Source organism: Mauremys reevesii, unplaced genomic scaffold (genome assembly GCF_016161935.1).
Source record: "Mauremys reevesii isolate NIE-2019 unplaced genomic scaffold, ASM1616193v1 Contig2, whole genome shotgun sequence".
Taxonomy (NCBI): Eukaryota; Metazoa; Chordata; order Testudines; family Geoemydidae; genus Mauremys; species Mauremys reevesii.
The window spans coordinates 897434-920337 of NW_024100826.1; the positions used below are offsets into that span (position 1 = coordinate 897434).

Here is a 22904-nt window from a genome sequence, read left to right on the forward strand (position 1 = left end):
CATGCCTAGTGACACCAACAGCAGCTTCCCAGCTCCTCCAGGAGCAACTCAGAGAGGTACAGGTCAGCAGGCTGGGAGCTCATTCAGGAGCATCTGGCAGTGGCCTGGGAGCTGGAGGCTGGGTGAGAAGCAGAGAGGTCAGCTGGGAAGCGTATTTGCTGGAGAGGGGCCAGGTGCAGCAAGAGACCTTGGAAGCAGCCTGCAGGCAGGAGATCGGAGACAATGGCTAGGAGTCAGTGATGTCACTCGTGCTGGAACTGAACTCTGGCCAGTGGGAGCTACAGATCTCTGCTTAATTGTGGAAATGGTTACGCTTGCACCCTTCTATTGGGCTGCCCCAAGGGGCCTGTTAGGAACTGTTGCATTGCTCTCCTAGTGAAATTCCCTGAGCCATTCCTGGGGTGATTTGCCTCCTTCCCATCAGCTCTCATAGCCTTTTCCCTCCAGCAGTGTGCAAGTAGGGGGACAGTCTGCAGAGCCTAGCAGCTGACCTGCCCACTGCACTTGCTGCTGAATCTAGGGTACACTTGGGACACCTCTGAGCATCTGGAGGGAGTTGGTGGATGATAGTCCCTCCCCCTGCCTCCATGTAACAGGGTTGGCTGCTACCCAAGCTCCCCGTCATAGCCAGAGGTCACCTTGCAGCACTCCATCCCTGCTGTCTCCTTTACAGGGTTCCTTAACCAAACTCAAGAGCATCCAAAAGAAATTAAAACATTCCCCACCTGAGGTCCAATTTATTCACTCTTCACATATACACTGGCCCTCCAGGCCCCAACCTCAGTTCAACATCTGTCTCTATTTCATTGGGGTGTTCTCAGCCCTCTTTTCCAGATCTGCACTTTCAAGGTCTCTGCAAGAGCTAATCTTGCTCCCTAAAGCAGTTTCCTTCTCCTTCTTGCCAGCTACAACTTCTCAGGCCTCTATTTTCTGAATGGTTCCCCCAGCCTGGGTCAGCCATCTGCAGCCTTTTATAAGGAATTCCTGATGCCCCTCAGGCAGGCCTCATCCTGTAATTAGAGTTGGCTTAGTCCCAGGATCTGCACTCCATGGGGCAAGACACCCTGTTACAGCCCCCAGTGGCGGGGTGCATTACAACAGCAAAATAAGGAACAGCTGCACAGATTGGACCATTCATTCCCATACTCAGCTCAGCAAAAGATGCCATTTATTGGGTTTACCCGATACTGCCACAGAATTGCTGATCTGCTGCTCCAGAAATCAAAAGGGAAATGGGATAGGCACAGAATTTAGACTTAGCTTGCCCTGGAGCACGAGCCTTTGCTGCTTCTTCCATATGGCTTAAAATCAGCAGTGTCAGATGTCCAAGCCTAGGTTCACAATCCACTTGATTGCTTCAGGTGAGGCACAGTGATTTGCAGAGAGCCCACTGGGATAGCATCAATGTCCCAAATGATTCACGAGGTATTCCATAGTCTGAAGTCCCTTTCCCCAGGCACAAATAGGACTATGCCTCAGTTCCCCTTTACGGAGAAGATAGGTGCATCTGCCATGTGATGTGTGGCTGCGATTGAAAGTGTATTTTCCATGGGAGTGAAAACCATTGGGTTCTTCACTTGGGGCATTGATAGGGTGTTTCTTTGGGACATTGGCATCCTTCCACCTTGCTCACCATTGATGTCTAAGGGGGAAACCCTGAATCCTCAAGCTCTTGCCCTGCAAGCTAAAAAAGTTTCCTGGATTTGAGTGATGACAATCATCTCAGGGTCTGTCCTGTTACATGCTAAGGCACAACCAATGTCAAATCGGTATCTGAACATCACTTGGTGAAGTCCCAGGCTGAACAGCAATAAAACAGCCCTTGCTTATCACCTCTCTAATGTGATTTTACTCTCTCTAGTGTACCTATCAAGGGATACTTTGAGTTTTAGTTGCTGGACGCCTATTTCTGGAGGGAAGGGAGGAGGAAGAACCTGAATATAGTAGAATACAATAGATAATAAGGTCCAAAGGAACCATTAGATCACCCGTGTCTGACCTCCTGTATAACACAGGCCAGAGAATCTCCCATGATGATCCCTGCCTCCAGCCCAGCATAGAACTGGGGATCTGTCTTCAGACAGCAAAGGATTGGAGAAGATGCCCCCCAGTAGAGGAGATCTGTCTCCCCACCAATCTCAGCTTCTCTCTATGGGGCAGCAAAGGGATTGCCCTTTGCCTGCTGTACAGGTAATGATACTGATTTCTTTTGTAAAGTGCTTTGAGATCTATGGATGAAAAGTGCTAGATAAGAGCTGGGTGTTGAGCTTTGGCTCTCAGCGAGATTCAGAGGGGAATTCACCCTGGCCAAACACCAGTGCACAACAGTAGGCTTTATGGGGAGAGACTACAGCTTGGCTGACTCCTCTTGATCTCAGACACATTCTTTGCTAGCCATCCCCTACCCTGTCCTACTCACGCCACATGTTGGTTAGCTAACCAGAAGGCACCTCTGGTTGCTGCGTTGGCTGCTCTCCAAAGAATGGGGTATAACAATGGTGCTCACACGGCTCTTGGTGCATCCTTCCACTAGCTGTGTACCTGACCCCATTATCACCAGCCAGCTCCGGTATTTGTTCTCCAGAGTCACCTTGCAAAATTCTTGGGAGTCTGTGCTGTGGAAAGCGAGATAAGCAAATACGATGAATGGTATCAGAGATGGGGTGGAGAAGAGATAGGGAGAGGGCTGGGGCTGTGCCAGTGAGTGCATATAAAGGATGACGCAGAAGGCTGCCAATGCTCTCTGGGACCCCACAGTCCTGCCCCCAGCAGGAACCATTGCCCAGAAGAAAAGGCAGAATGTTCCCCTGGGCCCTGGCTGTTCTGTGTGTGCTCTGCACAGCGACCAGCAGCACTGAGGAGTGCAGTGAGTACCAGCCATTCCCTAGGAGAGACCAGCGCCATGACGGAAAGGGCCAGCAGGGTGCAGGAGCTGGGCTGGTTCAATATCTCCTGGGTGGTCCCTGAGCATAGTTAAGGAAATAAGCAGAGGTGGCACAACAGGTGCTGGTTCCCAGCATCAGTCAGAGCCAAGAAAGTGAATCCACGGGGGTTGGGAGGTTCCTTAATTCATATGAATGAATGTCTGCTTCTCTCCATCTCCAGTTGTCCCTGCCAACCAGCAGTCCCTGGTCACCGAACTCCAACGTGGAATGGAGAGTTCTGTCACCCTGCAAAGCCCACCGAACCCCAGCATCCTGATCGCTTTGAACCTGGCCGGAACACAGGATGGCATGAAGGAAAAGCTACTGGTGCAGCAGATAAAAGACAGGGTCATCAAGGAAGGCACAGCAGGTAGGATGCCAGAAATCAGAGATTATTCTCTGTGTGCCGGATCAAAAACCCACTGAAGTCCACAGGAGATTTCCATAGATTTTGAAGGGCATTAGACTCAGGTCTTCTGTGCACGCCCCAAATCCCTTCTCTATATATCCTGCCCTTAGACGAGGAAGTGGTATATCCTTTAATCATAGAATCACAGAGATGTAGGCCTGGAAGAAACCTTGGGAGGTCCTCTAGTCTAGCCCCTTGTGCTGTGGCAGGACCACGTAAACCTAGATCATCCCTGACAGGTTTGTCCAACTTGTTCTTAAAACCCTCCGGTGACAGGGATTCCACAACCTCTCTAACCTGTTCCAGGGCTTAACTAGCTTTAGAGTTAGAAAGTTTTTTCCTAATAACTAACCTAAATCTCCCCTGCTGCAAACTAAGCCGATGCCTTCTTGTCCTGCCCTTGATGGACATGGGGAACAGTTGATCCCTGTCTTCTTTATATTTGAAGACTGTTATCAGGTTCCCACTCAGCTTTCTCTTCTCTAGACTAAACATACCCAGATGTTTAACCTTTCCTCATAGGTCAGCCTTTCTATACCTCTTATTTGTGTTGCTGTCCTCTTCACTCTCTCCTATTTGTCTCCAATTTTCTTAAAGTGTGGTACCCAGAACTGGACACAAGACTCCAGCTGAGGCATCACCAGTGCTGAGTAGAGCAGGAAAACTACCGTCCATCTTGCATACAACACACCCCAGAATGACATTTGCCTTTTTCGCAATAGCACTGCACTGTTGGTTCATATTCAATTTGTGATCCATGACAACCCCTGGATCCTTTGCTGCTGCCCAGCTGGTCCTTTCTTCTGCTGCTCAACCAGGCCATCCCTTCTACCATCCTGATTTTGTATGATCACAGATCTGGAAGGATCTAGTGACCAGGTTTCCCCAGCAGCTTTTATTGTAAGGAATGATGTAAATGCTGACCCCTAGTGGCAATAGCGAAGAATATTCCTTCCAGAAGCATTTTGCTGAGTTTGGAGGGGATTGGAATAATATTCCATGTTAACACCCTGGCCCTCTCCACCAACACATACACAATCAGTGAAGAGGATAGTTACATTACATTCCAGGTTACATACTGACAAGTCAGCTGTCACAATTATGATTTCATATCTAGCCTTAATTCTGCCCCCTTGAGTGGCTGCATTGCTAGCATAGAGGTTCTAATTACAGGATCTCGGACAATTTCTCAAATAAAACAGTGTTTCAGCTCAACGGAAGCTGAACTTATGAGCCACTGAAAACCAGAGGAAGGGGAGGGGGGCTAGAATAGAAATAGTAACTATAGCAGTAGTTGCTCCTCCCGCTATGTATTTCTATAGCTGTTTTCATCCCAGTCTGAGATCCTTTCATCCAGCCACCTCGTGGGAACAGCATTTTATAATCCCTCTCAGCAACACTACACAATGGTTTAGCACAGGAAATGGAGACAAATCCTGTGTTCAGTGGAAACAGGATAGCAGATGGCCTGGGACATGAAGAAAACTGGGTTTTATTCCTAACTCTGCCACTTACACCCTTGGGCAACTCATGCATCTCTCTGGGCCTCAGTTCCCCATCAGTAAAATGGGGACAATTATTATTTATTAGGTGTATTATGATAACACTTAGGAGTCCCAATCATGGACCAGGATCTGATTGTGCAAGGTGCTGTACAGACAGAGAACAAAAATCCTTGTTGATTTCGATGGGAGGTTCTTTGGGGCAGGAACTCTCTCCTACTGCAGGGATGTGCAGCGCCTAGCAAAACAGGGCCCAGATCTCAGCCAGGGCACTTAGATGCTATCCTAGTAGAAATAACAATAAACCTAAGGTGGAATTTCAGGAGGAAGGATGTTTTTAGAGCTGGAATTCTGGCAAGACTCCAGGCTTAACAGCCTTGCTGTCATGAAGAGCAATACAGGATCTAAATTACACAGGAGTGCTCAGGACCTCAGTTTTATAGCCCATCTGATAGACAGCACCTGCTAGCACTCTACCAAGGTCCCGGAGGCCATACCGACTGCGGAGGAAGAGCAGTAAGTCACCATCACCCCTGTGTAGCACACAAGTGTCCCTCAAATGTTGCCCATCCTAACAAAGCCCCATCACAAGCTCACTTAGCTTTGATACCAGCACATGCTGTGCTGGCTGCCCCCATCCCGTGCACTGACACCCTCACTCCTCCTGGTGTTTCAGACATGCAATCTGTTATAGCTTTAACCCAAGGAAACATAGGAAAGATGATCTGTGTTGTGCCGAGGACCCCTTGGTGACTTGGTTACACTTTCTCTCTCTCTCTCCTCTGCTCCCACTCCTTGTCCTGCAGAAATGACCTCTGGAGAGGTGGCCCTCTACGTCCTTGCCCTTCTCTCATCCTGTGAGGATCCCAAGCATGTCACAGCCAACATCAACTTGGTCGAAGTCTTGAAGTTGAAAACCAAGGACGAGTTGACCTACTTGAGTAAGAGGGGGAGCAGGGCTTCAAAGGCATAAGAATTGGCCAGGGACTCAGCAGGACTGGGTTCTGCTCCCAGGTCTGCCACTGGCCTGCTGGCAGACCTTGAGCAAGTCCTCACATCATTGTGTACCTCGGTTTTCCCATCTGTGCAATGAGGATAATGATCCTAACCTTCTTTGTAAAGCACTTTGTGATCTATGGATGAAAAGCACTATACAAGAGCTGGCTATTAGTATTCTAATCAGGGAAGAGACTTGGGGACTGGACTCCAGGTCTCCTTGCACCTTTGGGGTCCTGCCCAAGTGTGCCTGGGATCTTTCTGTCCAGGAGGAGTGTCCTCTGCAAATCTCCCTGGAGGCAGCAGTTGCCCAGGTCAGCACTGCGCCACCATCTCGACTGAGGGATCACTGGGATCTTTGCTCTTTTTCTTTACCCAGTTGAGTGGGGCACTGTGGAAAGTGCTGTCCTGAGAGCTTAGCATCTCAAAAGTCACCTTTTGTGTCCACGGTGGGTACAGCACAGATGAGGACCAGGACAAGTGGTGCACTTCCCTGCCTGACCTACAGACACAACCTTTAAGGGAGGAGAGGCCCGGTGTGTCTCAGTGGCCCTGTGTTCAGTCACTCCTGCTCTGGTGCTTTCCAGGTGACCATAGCATGCCCAAGACGACGTTCTACCAGCTCAGCCTGGACACCCTGGCTCTGTGCCTGGAAACGGCAGATGTTGATGAGGCAGCTCTAAGCCTGGCCAAGGAGGCACTGGCCAAGGACTTCTCTGTGGGTAAGAGCTGCAGTTAAGAATGTCAGACCCTCCCAGCACTGAGCCCGAGCCAGAGGCTTGCTTCCCATCAGGCCCCCTGCTCTGCTCACTGACCTCACCTAACATACCTGCTGCTAAGCCTCCCCATCATTTCCCCCTGCCTGCCCATCTGTTCCCCCATTACCCTGCTGTCCTCCTCGCTGACCCTCCCTGCCAGCTGCATGGAGCTGTGCTCCGGAGAATGGTCTTCCCTAACCACCCTTGCTGTCTCCTTCCACCCTCAATGGTCATGGTGACGATGGGGTGGGGGGTGATCTGCAGACACCGGAGCCATGACAACTCTGGCACTGACCTGCGTGCACAATGGGCTGGTGAAGGCTGAGCAGACCAGGATCCTGGAGCTCATCCACGAGGCGCTGGACAAGCTCCGACAGCTGATCCTCAGGGCCGTGGAGACCAACACCGCCAATATATACAGCATCGGCTTGGCTCTTCAGGTACCAAATCCCCATCCCCACCCTGCTGGGAGCACTGGCCTGGTGCAGAGCCCCCAACACACCTTGAACCATGGTCTGGCTGTGTCATAACTGAGTCGTGGTTCCAGCCTGGCTGGGCAGCAACCAAACGGCCTTGGGACGGCGAGCAGTAGGGCTGAGTGCACAGGGACCACAGCCCCCTACTCTTCTCCCACCATGCCCTGCTCTGTTAGAGGCCTCTCCCTCCTCCTTTGACAGGCGCTCAATGTCACTTCGGTGTCCTATCCCTCCGGGGACTGGAGCTGTTCACAGACACTAGCCAAGGTGCTCACCGAGATCTCCCAGGGAGCCTTTGACAACCCCATGGCCGCTGCCCAGATCCTCCCTTCCCTTGTGGGCAAAACCTACCTGAATGTGATCAGACTCAGCTGCTCATCAGATATGGGTAAGGATCACTCCGTAGCCCCTTCACCCACCAGCCACTTCCCCAGCCCCTTGGAGCAATGCAACAATGACCCTAGGGTCCTAAGATCGCTCATCTGTTGCTTTACCTTGGTAGAGGTCTAAGCTGACTGGCCCTGATCCTGGCCTCTGCTCCACTGGAGAATAATCCCAGTGTTGGGGGTTTCCCTGGCTGGTATAAGACTACTGGACTAGGTCTCCCTCACACCCTCTGGCTGGCCCAAGACCACAACAAGCGCTCTAACCACTAGGGTGACCAGATGCTCCTATATCCTCTCTCTGTTCAGTCACGGTGGAATACACCATCATCAACCACCTTAGGGGGCAACACTTCACCAACACCATCCGCGTGAACGTACCCAAAGGCTCTGTGCTGCTCTCTGTCCTGCAAGCGGCTCAGCAGGACAATCCACAGGACTTCAGGTGAGTGAGGCAGGCCTCATGTGACTACAGGTTTGTCCTCCCTTTTGATCACTCTCTCCCTACTGGTGCATCAGTTTCCCTGTTTGCCTCTGTCTCTCTCCTGATCCATCGCCTCTACATCCCTCTCCTTCCCTGCAGCCAACAGATGTATCCTCCCCACATTGCCCCGACTCCCTCCTGACTCTTGCCTTCATTCCCCTTGCAGCTATGAAACAAAGCAAACATCCTGGGGCCTCATGGTGGTCTCCATCAACAGCCGTGCTGCCAACTCCAACGACAAGACCTACTGGCAGTTCTTCAATGGCACAGAGCCCCTGGAGCAAGGTGTGGGGTCTGGGGGGAAAGGGAGCAGGCGAGACGGTTGTTGGCAACCACCTGGCAGGGGAACATGCTTGTCCTCAGAGTTGCATCAGTTCCATCCAAGCGGGACGTTTCATAGGAGGGAGGCAACAGCGAGAGGGATTCAGTCTGAGCAGTGCCTCTCCTGCCTTATCATCCTGTTCCATTTCCTCCAGGTGTCGACAGCTACGTACCAAGTAACAACGAGCATATCAAGGCCGTCTTCAGCACGTACTGAGCATGCAGGTGGCCTGAGGGAGGAAGGGGATGCAATCAAGAGCAGGAGAGGCCTCTTCTGTTGCCCTTCAAGATCACAAGCTGCGCAAGACCTCTCTAGGCTGCGGAGATACATGCCCAGCCCATCACAGGGCTGTGAAGGGCAAATAAAAAGAGTTCTCTGGTTCTCATGGATCGCTGAGTGTTTATTTCAATCTGGGGTGTGACACTGGGCTCTCAATAAAGCTCTCAGCTTCTGAAGGGCTCCCCAGTTTGGGATAGTCTCTACCAGCAAGCTCTAGGGACAGATATGATTTCCTGCTTCTAAAGAGGGCCCAGATCAGCTCAAACCCGGATTATAGCTGGACACCAAGTCTGCGTTAGTTAAGATTGAGACCAGCTTTCTGTTTAAAGCTTGACTCTTCCAAGTGCTTCTAAAATCCACATGGTTATTTGGATTTCCTTGAAAGTTGGTGTGCCTCACAAGGTGCTTACAAGAGTTAGTGTTCCAAATGTAGGGGCATTTGACCAAGGGATCCCCAAGATACAGCTCCTGAAAAAACATTTTCCCCCTCAAGTTTGTCTAAAGATGCTCCGGAATAGGCCACTCCCTCCCACAGGGACACCATTAAATTTTCTCCTAATCTAAAGAGGTCCCTAGAACAGGACAGCGCTTCCTAACCAACACTAGGGGATTGATAAAGATCTTCCCTTTTAACAGGCCCTGAGATGGGGTCATATCCTTCAGGATAAAACAGGGTACCAATAAAGTGTCTGGCTTTCAAGGAGAATGCTAAAGTGGCCCCGAGATGGGACGATCCCTTTAGAAAAACAACAGGATACCATCAAGCAGTGGGTCTCGACCTTTTCTGTACTGACCCTGTCTTCAGGGCAGCGCAGCCCAGTGGCCAGAGTTTACACGGCTGCCCTTGAGCAGTAGAGTGTGTTCCTTCAGTGGTGACTGCCCCAGCGGTGCATGCAGTGTGGGAGACCCAGGCCCACCTTATTCCATTGAGTCCCGACCCAGGGTCCTGAGAAACCAATTCTCCTGTGTTCAGGCTTGGTCGCTCTCTGCATCCATTCCAATCTCCTGGGTCACTTCCTACCTTCACTTCCAGTGTAGTTAGTCTCCTGGTGTCAACCAACTCTTCTCCATCATCTTCAGTGGTTGGCTGGGCATCTGCAGGGGCCTCAGCGTGGTTGGCCTCTGCAGCCTAGGGCTCCTGCAGCCTGAAACCCACATCCGCTCTCCTCCTCAGTCAGCCCAAACTGAGCAGAGCTGGTGCCTTTTATACCTTGTCTCCAGTCCAAGCATGCCCAGCAAGGGCGAGGGGGCCTGGCTTCTTCAGCCCACAGAGTGTGGTTAACCCTAGATGGGCCAGTGCGGAGTTGATACACCTTGTAACATATACCATGCGGGGCATCGCCAACTCTTGTGATTAAATTGCAAGTCTTGCAATAATTTGTGTTTCTAACCCATTCGACCAGCACTCCCCTCCCAGAGTTGGGGAGAGAATCGTGACTCCCATCTCCTCTATTTCCAGTTCCCTGCACTGGAATGACACCATCCAATGGATCAAATGGTGTGACTCACGCCAAGGTTGGCAGCTGGATATTGGGTGGCTGAGGACACTCAGCTGGAGGTAATCTCCCATTGGGCAGGCAGCAGACAGTTTTTTGAATGAAAAGCTGAGAAACATGACTTGAGAGCTCCCTAGAGGCTCAGAACCCAGAAGGCAAAGAAAATGAACTCTCTCTCTCTCTCTCTCTATATATATATATTTGAGCAGGGGGTTGGACTAGATGACCTCCTGAGGTCCCTTCCAACCCTGAGATTCTATGATATTTTCATGGAGATTTGGGGAGTGCCAACTCAGGGTTGGTGATGCTGCATGTGACCCCACATTAGAGAAGGAAGGAGTTGCAGGGCTCCCCTCCCACCTTGCCATAATGAAAGGGAAGGGGGCTGAGTACCCAGATGCTAAAAGATTTCCTGCCCCATCCTCCTGATCAGGCCATTCCTACATGGTTCACCCTGGATACTAGTCCCCACTGCGGGTTATAGGCTAGGGGGATAATATGGGAGAGCCTCAGTGTCCAGCAGGGCTGGGAGTATAATGTGGGTGAAGGACTCCCCCAGCATGAGGGGAAAGGCACATAGAACCCAGGAGTCCTGGCTCCCATCCCCCCTGCTCTAACCACTAGGGTGACCATATTTTCCCAAAGGGAAAATGGGACACCCCATGGGGCCAGCCCTGTGTGAGGCCAACCTAAGCCCTCCATGTCTCCTGCCCCACGGGGTCACCCAAGGCTCCCCCCCAGCACACAGCACACAAGACCAGCCTGAGGCTGCCCTCCTGTACACGGGGCTGGCCCAAGCTGCTCTCCGGGGCAGGTCTGGCATGGTCACTGCCCCCCTCCCCACACATTCCTCTGCCACCCACACAGCATTTGACCCCACATTTTTGGCAAAACTGCATTTCTCCAGTTTGCTCTTGTTGACTGATGACCATTTGGGAAGAGCAAACAGGACAAATGCACCATTTTGCCAAAAAGTTGGGACGGCTGAGACAGGACTTAAAAAAGGGACTGTCCCAGACAAAATGGGACATATGGTCACCCTAACTAGACCCCGCCCCTTCCCTGAGCTGGGATGGAACCCAGGAGTCCTGCCAGGACCGATGGGGGGAGGGGGCGGGGGGAGAAAGCCGGTACAAATTACCAGGGCCAGCGGTCCGGAAGGGGGCCCGGGGCCCGGCTTCGCCGGCCCTGTTTAGCCAGTCCGCCCTTGCTGGGGGGCCTAAAATTTTTTTTCACCAGGGCCTGAACCCGCTCTCAGCGGCCCCGCCCAGGCCTGCAGCACCCCATCCCCCTTTGTGGCTGCAAAGACTCATGGGGGGCCACCCCCCAGCCCGTGCTTTCTAGGGCGAGGCTGATGGGGGGAAGGGGAGGCAACAGCGCCCCTGGGGACCTGGTCCGCTCCCGACTTCTTCGCTTCCGCCGGTCTTGCAGGCTGGAAACCCCTAGGCCCGGAACCAAACCTCTTGACTCTTGTTTCCGCCAGTGCCACACGCCTTGGTGATTACCGGAAGTGGTTCCTCCCGGACAGAGTAAAGAACACTCCAAAGATGGCGGCACCTAGTCGCCATTTCTCCCTCCCCTTCCGCTTTCTCCCACCCTTAGGAGCTTCTCAGTACAGGTCCTGAGGCAGCCTCGTTTCGGGGGCATCCCGGCGCGCGACCATGTGGAGGCGACTCGCGCGTCCTCTCCGCGCGCTGCCAAAGATCCCCGGAGGTCAGAAGGTCGCCAACCGGCCTTATGCGGGGGCGGATTTAAAGGGCGAGCGCCCTTTCCTGCCCCTCTGAGCCGGGGTGTTGTCCGCCCAAGGAGGGGCTAGCCTTGGTCTAGTGTCCCTCGACGCCCACCTTCCAGCCTTGGCCTGAGGCACGCCAACATCTGGTGCCCTGGAAGGCACCATTCATGGGGGGGCTGGGACTCCTGGGTTCTATCCCAGCTGGGTGGGGGAGTCTAGTAGTTAGAACAGGAGGGGGATGGGTTGGGAGCCTGGACTCGTGGGTTCTATCCCAGCAGGACGAATGGGGTCTAGGGGTTAGAGCGGGAGGGGGGTGGGCTGGGAGCCTGGGCTCCTGGGTTCCATTCCAGTTCTGGGAGAAGGGACCAGTAGGTTAGAGTGGAGATTCTATCCCAGTCTGCCATGCCTCCCTCCCCGCATCTGTAAACTGGGAGGCATGCCACTTGGCCTCCTCCGAGAAGCGCTTTGAGTTCCTCTGTGAACAGCACACTGTTAATGCAGCATGTTAGAGTTTCATTCTGTGCTGGGGATCTAGGTCATGTTTCAGTGATAGCAGGTTATAGTCGGTGATAGTCTCTGCTCTGTGTCTCCTGCTGGTGTTTTATTAAGGGCCAAGGACCTGTGCAAGGTCTCTCTACATCTCCTCTCTTATTTTCCAGATTCTTTTTCTGCCAGAGTCCTCAGTGCTGGCCTGAAGAGCTATGTGCTTCCCCAGGATTATACCAGTGAGTGCTGGGCATGGAGAAATGCCAACACAGAAGGGCAGCGGGTGTCTTGTAATGTTGGACACATTTGTCACCTTCCTTGGAAAAGTGTTGGGGGAAGATGTTGAGTCCCTGTGGGGGGCTGGAGTGGTAGGTGAGGGGAGAGCATTATAGAAAGCATATTACTAATTTTTGCGGTGTGGTGGGGTATTGACTAAGCGCATTGTCACCATCTCTTGGGGGAGCATGGGTTAGCTAGGAGGCATGTTATTAATCTTGCTTTTGAGGGTGGAGGAAGCGTTTTGTAATCCTTGCTATCAGGGAGGAGTGTATCAATTCTTATTTTTTTTAATATACTTAGTTGCATATCTCCCTTGCCAGGAGAACACACCATTTGCTCTAGGTCAGGGGTCGGCAACCTTTCAGCAGTGGTGTGCTGAGTCTTCATGTATACACTCTAATTTAAGGCTTCGAGTGCCGGTAATACATTTGAATGTTTTTTAGAAGGTCTCTATACGTCTATAATATATAACCAAACTACTGTTATATGTAAAGTAAACGAGGTTTTCAAAATGTTTCAAAGCTTTATTTAAAATTAAATTAAAATTCAGATCTTATTAGTTTAGTGTGATCCTTGCCCTTGCTTTTCCTTGCTGAGTTTTCCAATGTCTGGTAGCACCTATTTAGATACTTTAAGCTGCAAACAGGCTTCTGAGTTAAAGTTGATAACCAGCTGGCAGGAGGTCAGTGGCTGGAACCCCTGATCCGCAGCTGAGGTGAGTGGAGCTGGCGGCTGGTAGGGCTGAGCAGGGCCAGAAGCCTGGACCCTGTCTGGCAGGGGGCCTGCGCTGGAACTCCAACTGGAAGCAAGGTGAGTGGGGCTGCAAGGGGCCAGCAGCCAGAACCCCAGAGCAGCGGGGGGCTGACCGCCAGAGCTCTGGGGTTTCCACCACTGACTCCTGCCAGCCTGAGGGAAGGAATCCCAGGCCAGCAGCGGGTGCTGAGTGGGGCTGCGGCGGGGGGGGACCCCAGCGGCAAGGGGCCAGCAGTAGGAACCCCAGAGCTGCAGTGGGCTGAGCAGCTCAGCCTGCCGCTGCTCTGGGGTTTCCACCGCTGGCTCCTTGCCATCTGGGGTCTTCCCCCAGGCCAGCAGCTGGGCTGAGTGGGACTGGCGGCAGGACCGCGGCTGGCAAGAGCTAGTGGTGGAAACCCCAGAGCGTCGGCGGGCTGAGCAGCTCAGCCTGCCGGTCGGTGTGCGGCTTCCACCACCAGCTCTTTGCCAGCTGGGGTCTCAGCCTGCTGCCAGCCTGGGGTTCCTTCCCCCAGGCCAGCAGTGGGCCAGCAGCGGGAACCCCAGAGCGGCGGTGGGATGAGCAGCTCAGCCCGCCCCACGTGCCATGAAAAATCGGCTCACGTGCCACCTTTGGCACAAGTGCCGTAGGTTGCCGACCCCTGCTCTAGGTTGTCCTATTTCTTTTGTAAACACCTAGGGAGAGGGGTCATGTACCATTTTCTAAAGGCTAATGCACTTGGGTTTTGGACCAGTGTGGAAAGTAGACAGAATCTAGGGGCTTTGAGCTAACAAGTCCTCTGCCTCTCTCCACCCTGTTGTCTAAATGCCTCCCACATATTTGTATTTCTCTCTTGACTCCAGGCAAGAGTGAGTAGTAGTAATTTTTGCCAGCTGCTCTTCATCCAAGTGCTGATTTTGGCTTGATATTGAAATAGGAGGGAAGCTCTGCTGGTTATGTTTGATGTAAAGAAGCAGTAAAGCTGGTACTTAGGCCTGTCTACACCTAAAAATTAGGTTGACCTAGCTACATCACTTACAGTTATGAGACATTTCCACACAGTTAGGCCAACCTAACCCCCACTGTAGTTGCAGAAGAGGAGAGAAGACTCAACAACTACAACCCATGAACCTTCTAGTGCATCATCACCTCAACCTAGCTATTGTCTCTTGGAAGGGTGGACTATCTACATCAACAGAAAAACCCTTCTGTCGATGTAGGAAATGTCTACATTACTGTGCTGTGGAAGCACAACTGCAGCACTATAGCTGTGCTGCCACTGTAGTGTAGCCATACGCTTAGGTCTGTATTGGCTCACCCACCTCTTCCACCGCCATCATGTAGACATTAGATAAAATGGAGGAGAGGAATGGAGCTTTGGGGGACTGCTTAGATGAGGGCTTTGAGGTGGAGGAACAGTAACCCATAACCACCCTCAGGGTTTGGTATGAGAGGACAGGCCTTTGCCATTTCAGGATGTCTCATTCATCCCTTCAGCCTCAAGGAGGTGGGATGCAAATAGTTGGGGATAAATAGCAGGAGGCCCCTATCATTCTCAATCATCTGCCCTAAAAGGAAGCATTAGAGACTGAGAGAATTGGCAGTATTATTACTAGTGTCAAAAAGTAGTTTCTTAAGCAGGGGACTAACCCAGGCTGCCTTCTTGCCTTTCCTTAGAGAAATCCGTGTTCTCAGCCTACAGTAGAGCCAATGTCTCCCCTTGCTTGATTTAACATGCCTAGTTGTGAGATACATAGGCTTAGGTCCCTGGCCACACACTTTCAGAAGCTCAGTGAGGAAAACTGGCTGATGTTCCCCTACTGACAGTTCCATATTTGCACCCTGTAGCTACAGAGCTGTGCCCACCAGACCAGCTGCCCCAGTGAAAAAGTGGGGGTGCTTGTGAGGCATGCTGACACCTCTTGTTCATCCTTCCAGACATCTCCATCCCTGACAGACCCAAACTGAAGTTCATGGACAAAGTTCCAAGTGTACCTAAAGTGAGGCGGGAATTCAAAAACCTACGTGACATCCGTGGCCCATCCACTGAGGCCACTGAGTTCACCCAAGGACAGTATGGCATTTTGGTGAGTGGGAGAGGAGGGGAGATACAAATTGGGGTCACCTTTGGGCTGATTCAGCCAGAGCAAGGAAAACAGCTCCCTGGGAGCTGACCTTTTCACCCAAGGCAGCTGAGACCATTAGGGCTTACTCCATCTAGGATGAAGACATAAGCTAAATGAGGCCAAGAGAGAGTATGGAAGTGGTATGAGTGAGAACTGTAAATGGGTGGCAGAAGAAGCCCCTTCACCTGTATTTGAGTCATAACTCCTGTGCTTGTGCGCGCGCTCTCTCTCTCTCTCTCTCTCCTTGCAGGCATTGGGTGGTGGTTACCTTCATTGGGGTCACTTTGAAATGATGCGCCTAACCATCAATCGTCACCTGGATCCCAAGATAATGTTCGCTGTGTGGCGCATTCCAGCCCCTTACAAGCCCATCACCCGCAAGAGCTTAGGCCAGCGCATGGGTGGGGGCAAAGGTGCCATTGACCACTATGTGACAGCAGTGAAATGTGGCCGCCTCATTTTGGAAGTGGGTGGGCACTGTGAGTTTGGGGAGGTGGAGCACTTCCTCACACAGGTGGCCAAGAAACTGCCGTTCCCAGCCAAGGCGGTCAGCTGCCAGTCCCTGGAGGAGATGCGCCAGGCAGAAGAGGAGAGAAGACGCAAAAATCAGAACCCGTGGACATTTGAGCGCATCATCACCTCCAACATGCTGGGGATCCGCAAGGTGCTGAGCCCCTACGATCTGACGCAGAAGGGGCGCTACTGGGGCAAGTTCTTTCTGAAAGACAGAGTGTAATGACCAAGTGAGGGTAGGAGGGAAAAATATCAGGGATGAGTGCCTGGAAGGAACCTTGATCCTCAGCAAGTGTGAAGTCCCTTCTGAGTGCATCCCATCTTGTTGTGGTAGGCTCTCAGAGGGTGGGCATTGCTGTGGAGATCTGCCCCTCAGCTCCAGAGGTTGAGTTGCATGCAGTAAACATGGAGGTGAGGGGCAGGTTAGGGTAACCTATGATCATTTTGGATTAATAAAGCTTTCCTACAGTATCATGGTCTTGTGCCTCCGTGTCCTGTGTACATTAGAGGCCAGAGAGAATGGTTAAGGGGACATCCAAGGAGTCTCAGATCCTCTGTGTAGTATTAAGTTAGAGCCTGTATTGCTGCACATCTGACCAAGTCAGGGAGATGGACCTCTCATGCTGCATCATTGAAGTTCTAAGGAAACTTGCCCCACCCAAGAACACTTCCTCCCAGATGACCCACCCACCCCACTACATACTGAATACACTAGAGCAGTGGTCACTGAATTGAACTCTTTATTCAGAAAGAGGCTTCTGTATAGATGGTTGTGCCTTTAGAAACAGTAACTATACAGATAACAGCTGATATAAATGCAGGGTGGGGGCTATCTTAAGCACTGAGTGAGGCAGAGAGTCCTCTGCTCCACTTACACCTGACCCTTAAGGGGAACATGTCATTTGCCCTTTGTGTAACTGGGGAGGGATCATTAGATTTCATGGAAATCTTCCTCTCTCTGAAGAATCTCTCAGTGATGATTGGCTCATGTATGAGTAATGTAGGGGAAAGTAACCTTAGAGCTTTCCTCATGTGGATAGACAAGGAAGGACCCAAAGGAACAGAAGCATCAGGAGATGTATGGAGCGACAGTATCCAAGTCACTCCTGCCTACTGCAGAAATGATTTATCCAAGGAGAGGGAAAAACAAACAAATACACTCAAGTTGACACGGTTTGGGGTTTCAAAATAAGTGACAAATTTTCAGGTGAAAGATTTTGCTGTAGGATAAATGAGACTATCCCACAGATTAACAAGGGAAATAGAGTCTATTTTGTGCCTAAGAGACCCTAGCTGAGTGAGTGAAGGTTTTTATGCCTTCCAAGTATTAGTGATTCAAGTCAAGCATGTTCTGATTCCCACCCTCAGCAGCAAGAGTGGACTGGGAAAGAGCCAGAGAAACAGGGGGTCACAAGGATCAGAGAGAGAAAACAGCTATGTCGCTCATTTGGGGAAAGATGTTCTCACAGTTCAGTGCCTGATTACACTTTTGATGTATTGACAGTTGCAATGTCAGATGCGGGCTTTAATCCCTGGCCACCAAGGAGAATAACTGAGCCTCCCAAAGCAACATAAGCAGGACTGTGCCATTCCCCACCCTTCAGTAAGTTTGTGCTGAGCATACACATTCCATTGAACAGATGTCCTCTGCTGGCTAGTCAGTCTCCACCCACAAGTGGGCAGAAGGAGCCACTAGGACTGAGAACAGAGTTGAACTAAAAGGTTGATATTTAGAAGCACTTTAAACAGCCAATAAACATGGAGTCTGAAAATGGTTACATTGGAAGATGAACTTCCTTTAGTGTCAGCTAGCATCATCCCCGTGGTGTCTTGTTTGGTTCTGTCTTTGCAGCCCATCCTCCCTGTTCTATTCTGGCTTCCTCTGCCCCTCCAGCCAGGAACTCTTTGAATGGTGAACATCTGACATGTAGGGTCCACTAGCCAGGCCTGTGACTTCTCCATAAATAGACAGAGGTAGAGCTGGTGAGAAATCCAGATGGGAAAGAACATTTGACGGGTGGCACCAGCGTGCAGAGTGGAAGAACGGTGAAAGGCCATCTGCAAATCCATCTGAAAAATCAGAGCAAGAGACACCAAAGGAAAAAGGACAGATGGATCTTGCAGTTCCATCTACTTTATGGTCCCCTTTTCTGTCAGTAATCTACCGTCCCTTGTTCTTTTTGACATTGTCCCCTTGATCATCCCTTAGGCTTAACATAAGTGATCTCTCTCCTGCCATCCATCTCCATCCTTTGATGAACAGAGGCTAGGGACACCATTCTTACCCATCCTGGCTAATAGCCATTTATGGACTTAGCCACCATGAATTTATCCAGTCCCCTTTTAAACATTGTCCTAGCCTTCACAATCTCCTCAGGTAAGGAGTTCCACAAGCTGACTGTGCGCTGCGTGAAGAAGAACTTCCTTTTATTTGTTTTAAACCTGCTGCCTATTAACCCCTAGTTCTTGTATTATGGGAATAAGTAAATAACTTTTCCTTATCCACTTTCTCAACATCACTCATGATTTTATACCTCTATCATGTCCCCCCCTTAGTCTTCTCTTTTCCAAACTGAAGAGTCCTAGCCTCTTTAATCTTTCCTCATATGGGACCCTCTCTAAACCCCTAATCATTTTAATTGCTCTTTTCTGAACCTTTTCTAGTGCTAGAATATCTTTTTTGAGGTGAGGAGACCACATCTGTATACAATATTCGAGATGTGGGCGTACCATGGATTTATATAAGGGCAATAATATATTCTCAGTCTTATTCTCTATCCCCTTTTTAATGATTCCTAACATCCTGTTTGCTTTTTTGACCGCCTCTGCACACTGCGTGGACATCTTCAGAGAACTATCCACGATAACTCCAAGATCTTTTTCCTGACTCGTTGTAGCTAAATTAGCCCCCATCATGTTGTATGTATAGTTGGGGTTATTTTTTCCAATGTGCATTACTTTACATTTATCTACATTAAATTTCATTTGCCATTTTATTGCCCAATCACTTAGTTTTGTGAGATCTTTTTGAAGTTCTTCACAATCTGCTTTGGTCTTAACTATCTTGAGTAGTTTAGTATCATCTGCAAACTTTGCCACCTCACTGTTTACCCCTTTCTCCAGATCATTTATGAATAAATTGAATAGGATTGGTCCTAGGACTGACCCTTGGGGAACACCACTAGTTACCCCTCTCCATTCTGAGAATTTACCATTAATTCCTACCCTTTGTTCCCTGTCCTTTAACCAGTTCTCAATCCATGAAAGGACCTTTCCTTTTATCCCATGACAGCTTAATTTACATAAGAGCCTTTGGTGAGGGACCTTGTCAAAGGCTTTCTGGAAATCTAAGTACACTATGTCCACCGGATCCCCTGTGTCCACATGTTTGTTGACCCCTTCAAAGAACTCTAATAGATTAGTAAGACACGATTTCCCTTTACAGAAACCATGTTGACTATTGCTCAAGAGTTTGTTTTTCTATGTGTCTGACAATTTTATTCTTTACTATTGTTTCAACTAATTTGCCCGGTACCGACGTTAGACTTATCGGTCTATAATTGCCGGGATCGCCCCTAGAGCCCTTTTTAAATATTGGCGTTACATTAGCTAACTTCCAGTCATTGGGTACCGAAGCCGATTTAAAGGACAGGTTACAAACCTTAGTTAATAGTTCCGCAACTTCACATTTGAGTTCTTTCAGAACTCTTGGGTGAATGCCATCTGGTCCCGGTGACTTCTTAATGTTGAGTTTATCAATTAATTCCAAAACCTCCTCTAGTAACACGTCAATCTGTGACAGTTCCTCAGATTTGTCACCTACAAAAGCCAGCTCAGGTTTGGGAATCTCCCTAACATCCTCAGCCGTGAAGACTGAAGCAAAGAATCCATTTAGTTTCTCCGCAATGACTTTGTCGTCTTTAAGCGCTCCTTTTGTATTTCGATCGTCAAGGGGCCCCACTGGTTGTTTAGCAGGCTTCCTGCTTCTGGTGTACTTAAAAAACATTTTGTTATTACCTTTGGAGTTTTTGGCTAGCCGTTCTTCAAACTCCTCTTTGGCTTTTCTTATTACACTCTTGCACTTAAGTTGGCAGTGTTTGTGCTCCTTTCTATTTGCCTCACTAGGATTTGACTTCCACTTTTTAAAGGAAGTCTTTTTATCTCTCACTGCTTCTTTTACATGGTTGTTAAGCCACGGTGGCTCTTTTTTAGTTCTTTTAGTGTTTTTCTTAATTTGGGGTATACATTGAAGTTGGGCCTCTATTATGGTGTCTTTAAAAAGGGCCCATGCAACTTGCAGGGATTTCACTTTAGTCACTGTACCTTTTAACTTTTGTCTAACTAACCCCCTCATTTTTGTATAGTTCCCCCTTTTGAAATTAAAGGCCACAGTGTTGGGCAGTTGAGATGTTCTTCCCACCACAGGGATGTTGAATGCTATTGTATTATGGTCACTATTTCCAAGCGGTCCTGATATAGTTACCTCTTGGACCAGCTCCTGCGCTCCACTCAGGATTAAATCTAGAGTCTCCTATTAGCATGTTGGTTCACGTACCAGCTGCTCCATGAAGCAGTCATTTAAAGTATCGAGAAATTTTATCTCTGCATTTCGTCCTGAAGTGAAATGTTCCCAGTCAATATGGGGATAATTGAAATCCCCCACTATTATTGGGTTCTTAATTTTGATAGCCTCTCTAATTTCCCTTAGCATTTCATCATCACTATTACTGTCCTGGTCAGGTGGTCGATAATAGATGCCTACTGTTATATTTTTACTAGAGCATGAAATTTCTATCCATAGAGACTCTATGGAACCTGTGGATTCGCTTAAGATTTTTACTTCATTTGAATCTACACTTTCTTTAACATATAGTGCCACTCCTCCCCCTGCACGGCCTGTTCTGTCCTTCCGATATATTTTGTACCCCAGAATGATTGTGTCCCATTGATTGCTCTCAGTCCACCAGGTTTCTGTGATACCTATTATATCTATATCCTCCTTTATCACAAGGCACTCTAGTTCACCCATCTTATTATTTAGACTTCTGGCATTTGTGTACAAGCACTTTAAAAACTTGTCCCTGTTTATTTGCCTGCCTTTTTCTGATGTGCCAGATTCTTTTTTATCTGACTGTTTATCATCTGATCCGGCCCTTACATTATACTTCTCATTCCTCTGCTCCTGACTATAACCTGGAGATTCTCTATCATCAGACTCTCCCCTAAGAGAAGTCTGTGTCCGATCCACACACTCCTCTGCAGCAGTCGGCTTTCCCCCATCTCCTAGTTTAAAAACTGCTCTACAACCTTTTTAAATGTTTAGTGCCAGCAGTCTGGTTCCACTTTGGTTTAGGTGGAGCCCATCTCTCCTGTATAGGCTCCTCCCATCCAGCTTGGCAGTGATGCTTCTGAATTGCACTTCCTGCGTGCTCCTCAACTTCCCTTTTTCTCCTCATGGGGTGAGAGCTCCCCTGCTGCTCTCTAGTCTGACTCAGCACCCTACTGTGCCTCTGATCAGTTGTGGCATGTCAGAGATACCTCAAACATTAGATGCAGCACTGCTGAATACAGCAGCTAGACACCTAGCAGGCTGCCAGTCTAGACCACTTTCCCCCCCCCCCAATCCAGAATAAGGGCATAAAGCAATCATAGCACAGGGAACGCAACCAAGAAGTACAAATACTGACTGAACCAAACACCAGCTCCCACCCTGCTCACCCATCACACCGCTACACCTGGCTCACCTGTGGTGGGCGAATGGCAGGAGATGGGCACTCAGGCGAAGATGCCCCCAATGGTGGAAGCCAGGATGATGGCCAGGATGATACAACAGATCATGATCATGATCTTCTTCTGCTTGGCGAGAAGAGAAATGTAAACAAACAGTACATGCAGTGGGCTTATGGTGAACTATAAATGGAAGTGAGGGGAGAGGAGAGGGAAGGGTCACCCATCCTCCACGTGTCAAAGAGCAGAGGAAGAGGGTCCATCACTTTGGGCTGGAAAAGAGGAAAGGGATCCATGGGTAGTAGGACAGAGATGTGGAGGGAGGGAGTAGGGCTTTTCTTTCACAGAGAACAGAAAATGTTATATCCTTGGTGCTGGTGGCTCTCGTGGGAAATGATCGCTTAGTGAGCTCATTTCCCTTCCCCTCAACTCATGTGCCATGCAGAAAAAGCAAGCTCCAGCCATGTGTTCTGATGCCATCATTACAGGGGCCAAATGAATAGCTAAATAAATAGGACCTAGCCTGCCCCGCACATACAGCATACAGAATGTCACACCCCCAAGGAAAAGACAAAACCCGTTATCTCATCTTACCAGAGGCACTAAGATACTGCAGAGTAGTGGAGGAGAAACCCCAGCCAAGTTTTCTGATCCACGTGGGTGAAGTGGAGAGAAGAGGCCCTTCTGGAGACTTGGAACAACAGGCCAGCCTGGGTGGGTGGGGTTCTCTCACCCTTTCACCTCCCCAAGGTTCATCAGCAGAGCCAGGTGGCATGGAGATTATAAACAAAGCTCCTTCCTTTGCAGCCAAACCTGGTCACTGCTGCTATTCTGAAAGAGTATTCTCTTTAAATGTCAGTGAGTCAAGTGAAAGCAGTTCTCAGCACAGTGCTGGAGGCTCAAAGTCCCAGTCTCATCCCCAAGGCAGTGCTGCTGTCCTGAGGCTATTTAATTCCAAAAACGGTACTATCATTAACCCTTCGTTGGGCAGGTCACCGTATCTACTGCCTTTCAGTTTAATTAATAGAATATCAGTGTTGGAAGGGACCTCAGGAGGTCATCTAGTCCAACCCCCTGCTCAAAGCAGGACTAATCCCCAGACAGATTTTTACCCCAGTTCCCTTTCCCCATCTGTTGCTTTACTCAGCCTTGACTCTTGCCATGGGTTGGATAATTGGGGCAGGGCTAAGGCCACGCAGAGCAGCAGATTCCAGCCAGGAGCTTTCTGAACTGGTGTATCCCAGTGTTTGTATGGAGCAGTCTCTTCCAGGCCAGGACTTGG

At 49.8% G+C, this 22904-nt stretch overlaps 3 protein-coding genes across 5 annotated transcripts in view; 2 read left to right on the forward strand and 1 right to left on the reverse strand.

Annotated features, from left to right (window-relative positions):
- The first annotated feature begins 1321 nt into the window (after positions 1–1321).
- On the forward strand, positions 1322–8572 carry LOC120393387 (cobalamin binding intrinsic factor-like). Its single transcript, XM_039517886.1, has 10 exons — positions 1322–1361; positions 2161–2190; positions 3106–3294; positions 5642–5776; positions 6419–6553; positions 6854–7029; positions 7267–7453; positions 7758–7893; positions 8099–8217; positions 8409–8572. The coding sequence occupies exons 1-10, from the start codon at positions 1322–1324 to the stop codon at positions 8468–8470; spliced, it is 1209 nt and encodes a 402-aa protein (XP_039373820.1). The 3' UTR covers positions 8471–8572.
- A 2994-nt stretch (positions 8573–11566) lies between these two features.
- On the forward strand, positions 11567–16369 carry MRPL16 (mitochondrial ribosomal protein L16). Of its 2 annotated transcripts, XM_039517955.1 has the most exons (4): positions 11567–11742; positions 12421–12486; positions 15195–15343; positions 15633–16369. In XM_039517955.1, exons 1-4 carry the CDS (start codon positions 11691–11693, stop codon positions 16116–16118), a joined length of 753 nt encoding a protein of 250 aa, XP_039373889.1. In that variant the 5' UTR covers positions 11567–11690; the 3' UTR covers positions 16119–16369. The 2 variants fall into 2 exon arrangements, with proteins under 2 accessions (XP_039373889.1, XP_039373890.1); XM_039517956.1 differs by lacking the exons at positions 11567–11742; positions 12421–12486 and adding an exon at positions 12499–12619.
- A 275-nt stretch (positions 16370–16644) lies between these two features.
- Positions 16645–22904, reverse strand: part of STX3 (syntaxin 3) — a 35444-nt gene continuing 29184 nt past the window's right edge. Inside the window, exons 11-12 of one of the 2 annotated variants that reach the window (XM_039517947.1) lie at positions 21640–21748; positions 16645–17965 (exon numbers count right to left, since the gene is read on the reverse strand). In XM_039517947.1, the coding sequence (XP_039373881.1) occupies positions 21671–21748 (78 nt within the window). In that variant the 3' untranslated portion in view covers positions 16645–17965; positions 21640–21670. The remainder of the gene's footprint in view (positions 17966–21639; positions 21749–22904) is intronic. The other variant, XM_039517954.1, reaches the window with a different exon arrangement.

Bases quoted from the DNA above. Each gene is read 5' to 3' on its own strand.
- LOC120393387 (XM_039517886.1), top strand. From the start codon at position 1,322: ATGTCCAAGCCTAGGTTCACAATCCACTTGATTGCTTCAG. The intron at 1,362-2,160 runs GTGAGGCACAGT...TCTATGGGGCAG, and splicing joins AATCCACTTGATTGCTTCAG to CAAAGGGATTGCCCTTTGCC. The intron at 5,777-6,418 runs GTAAGAGGGGGA...GGTGCTTTCCAG, and splicing joins GGACGAGTTGACCTACTTGA to GTGACCATAGCATGCCCAAG.
- MRPL16 (XM_039517955.1), top strand. From the start codon at position 11,691: ATGTGGAGGCGACTCGCGCGTCCTCTCCGCGCGCTGCCAAAGATCCCC. The intron at 11,743-12,420 runs GTCAGAAGGTCG...CTTATTTTCCAG, and splicing joins GCTGCCAAAGATCCCCGGAG to ATTCTTTTTCTGCCAGAGTC. The intron at 15,344-15,632 runs GTGAGTGGGAGA...CTCTCCTTGCAG, and splicing joins AAGGACAGTATGGCATTTTG to GCATTGGGTGGTGGTTACCT.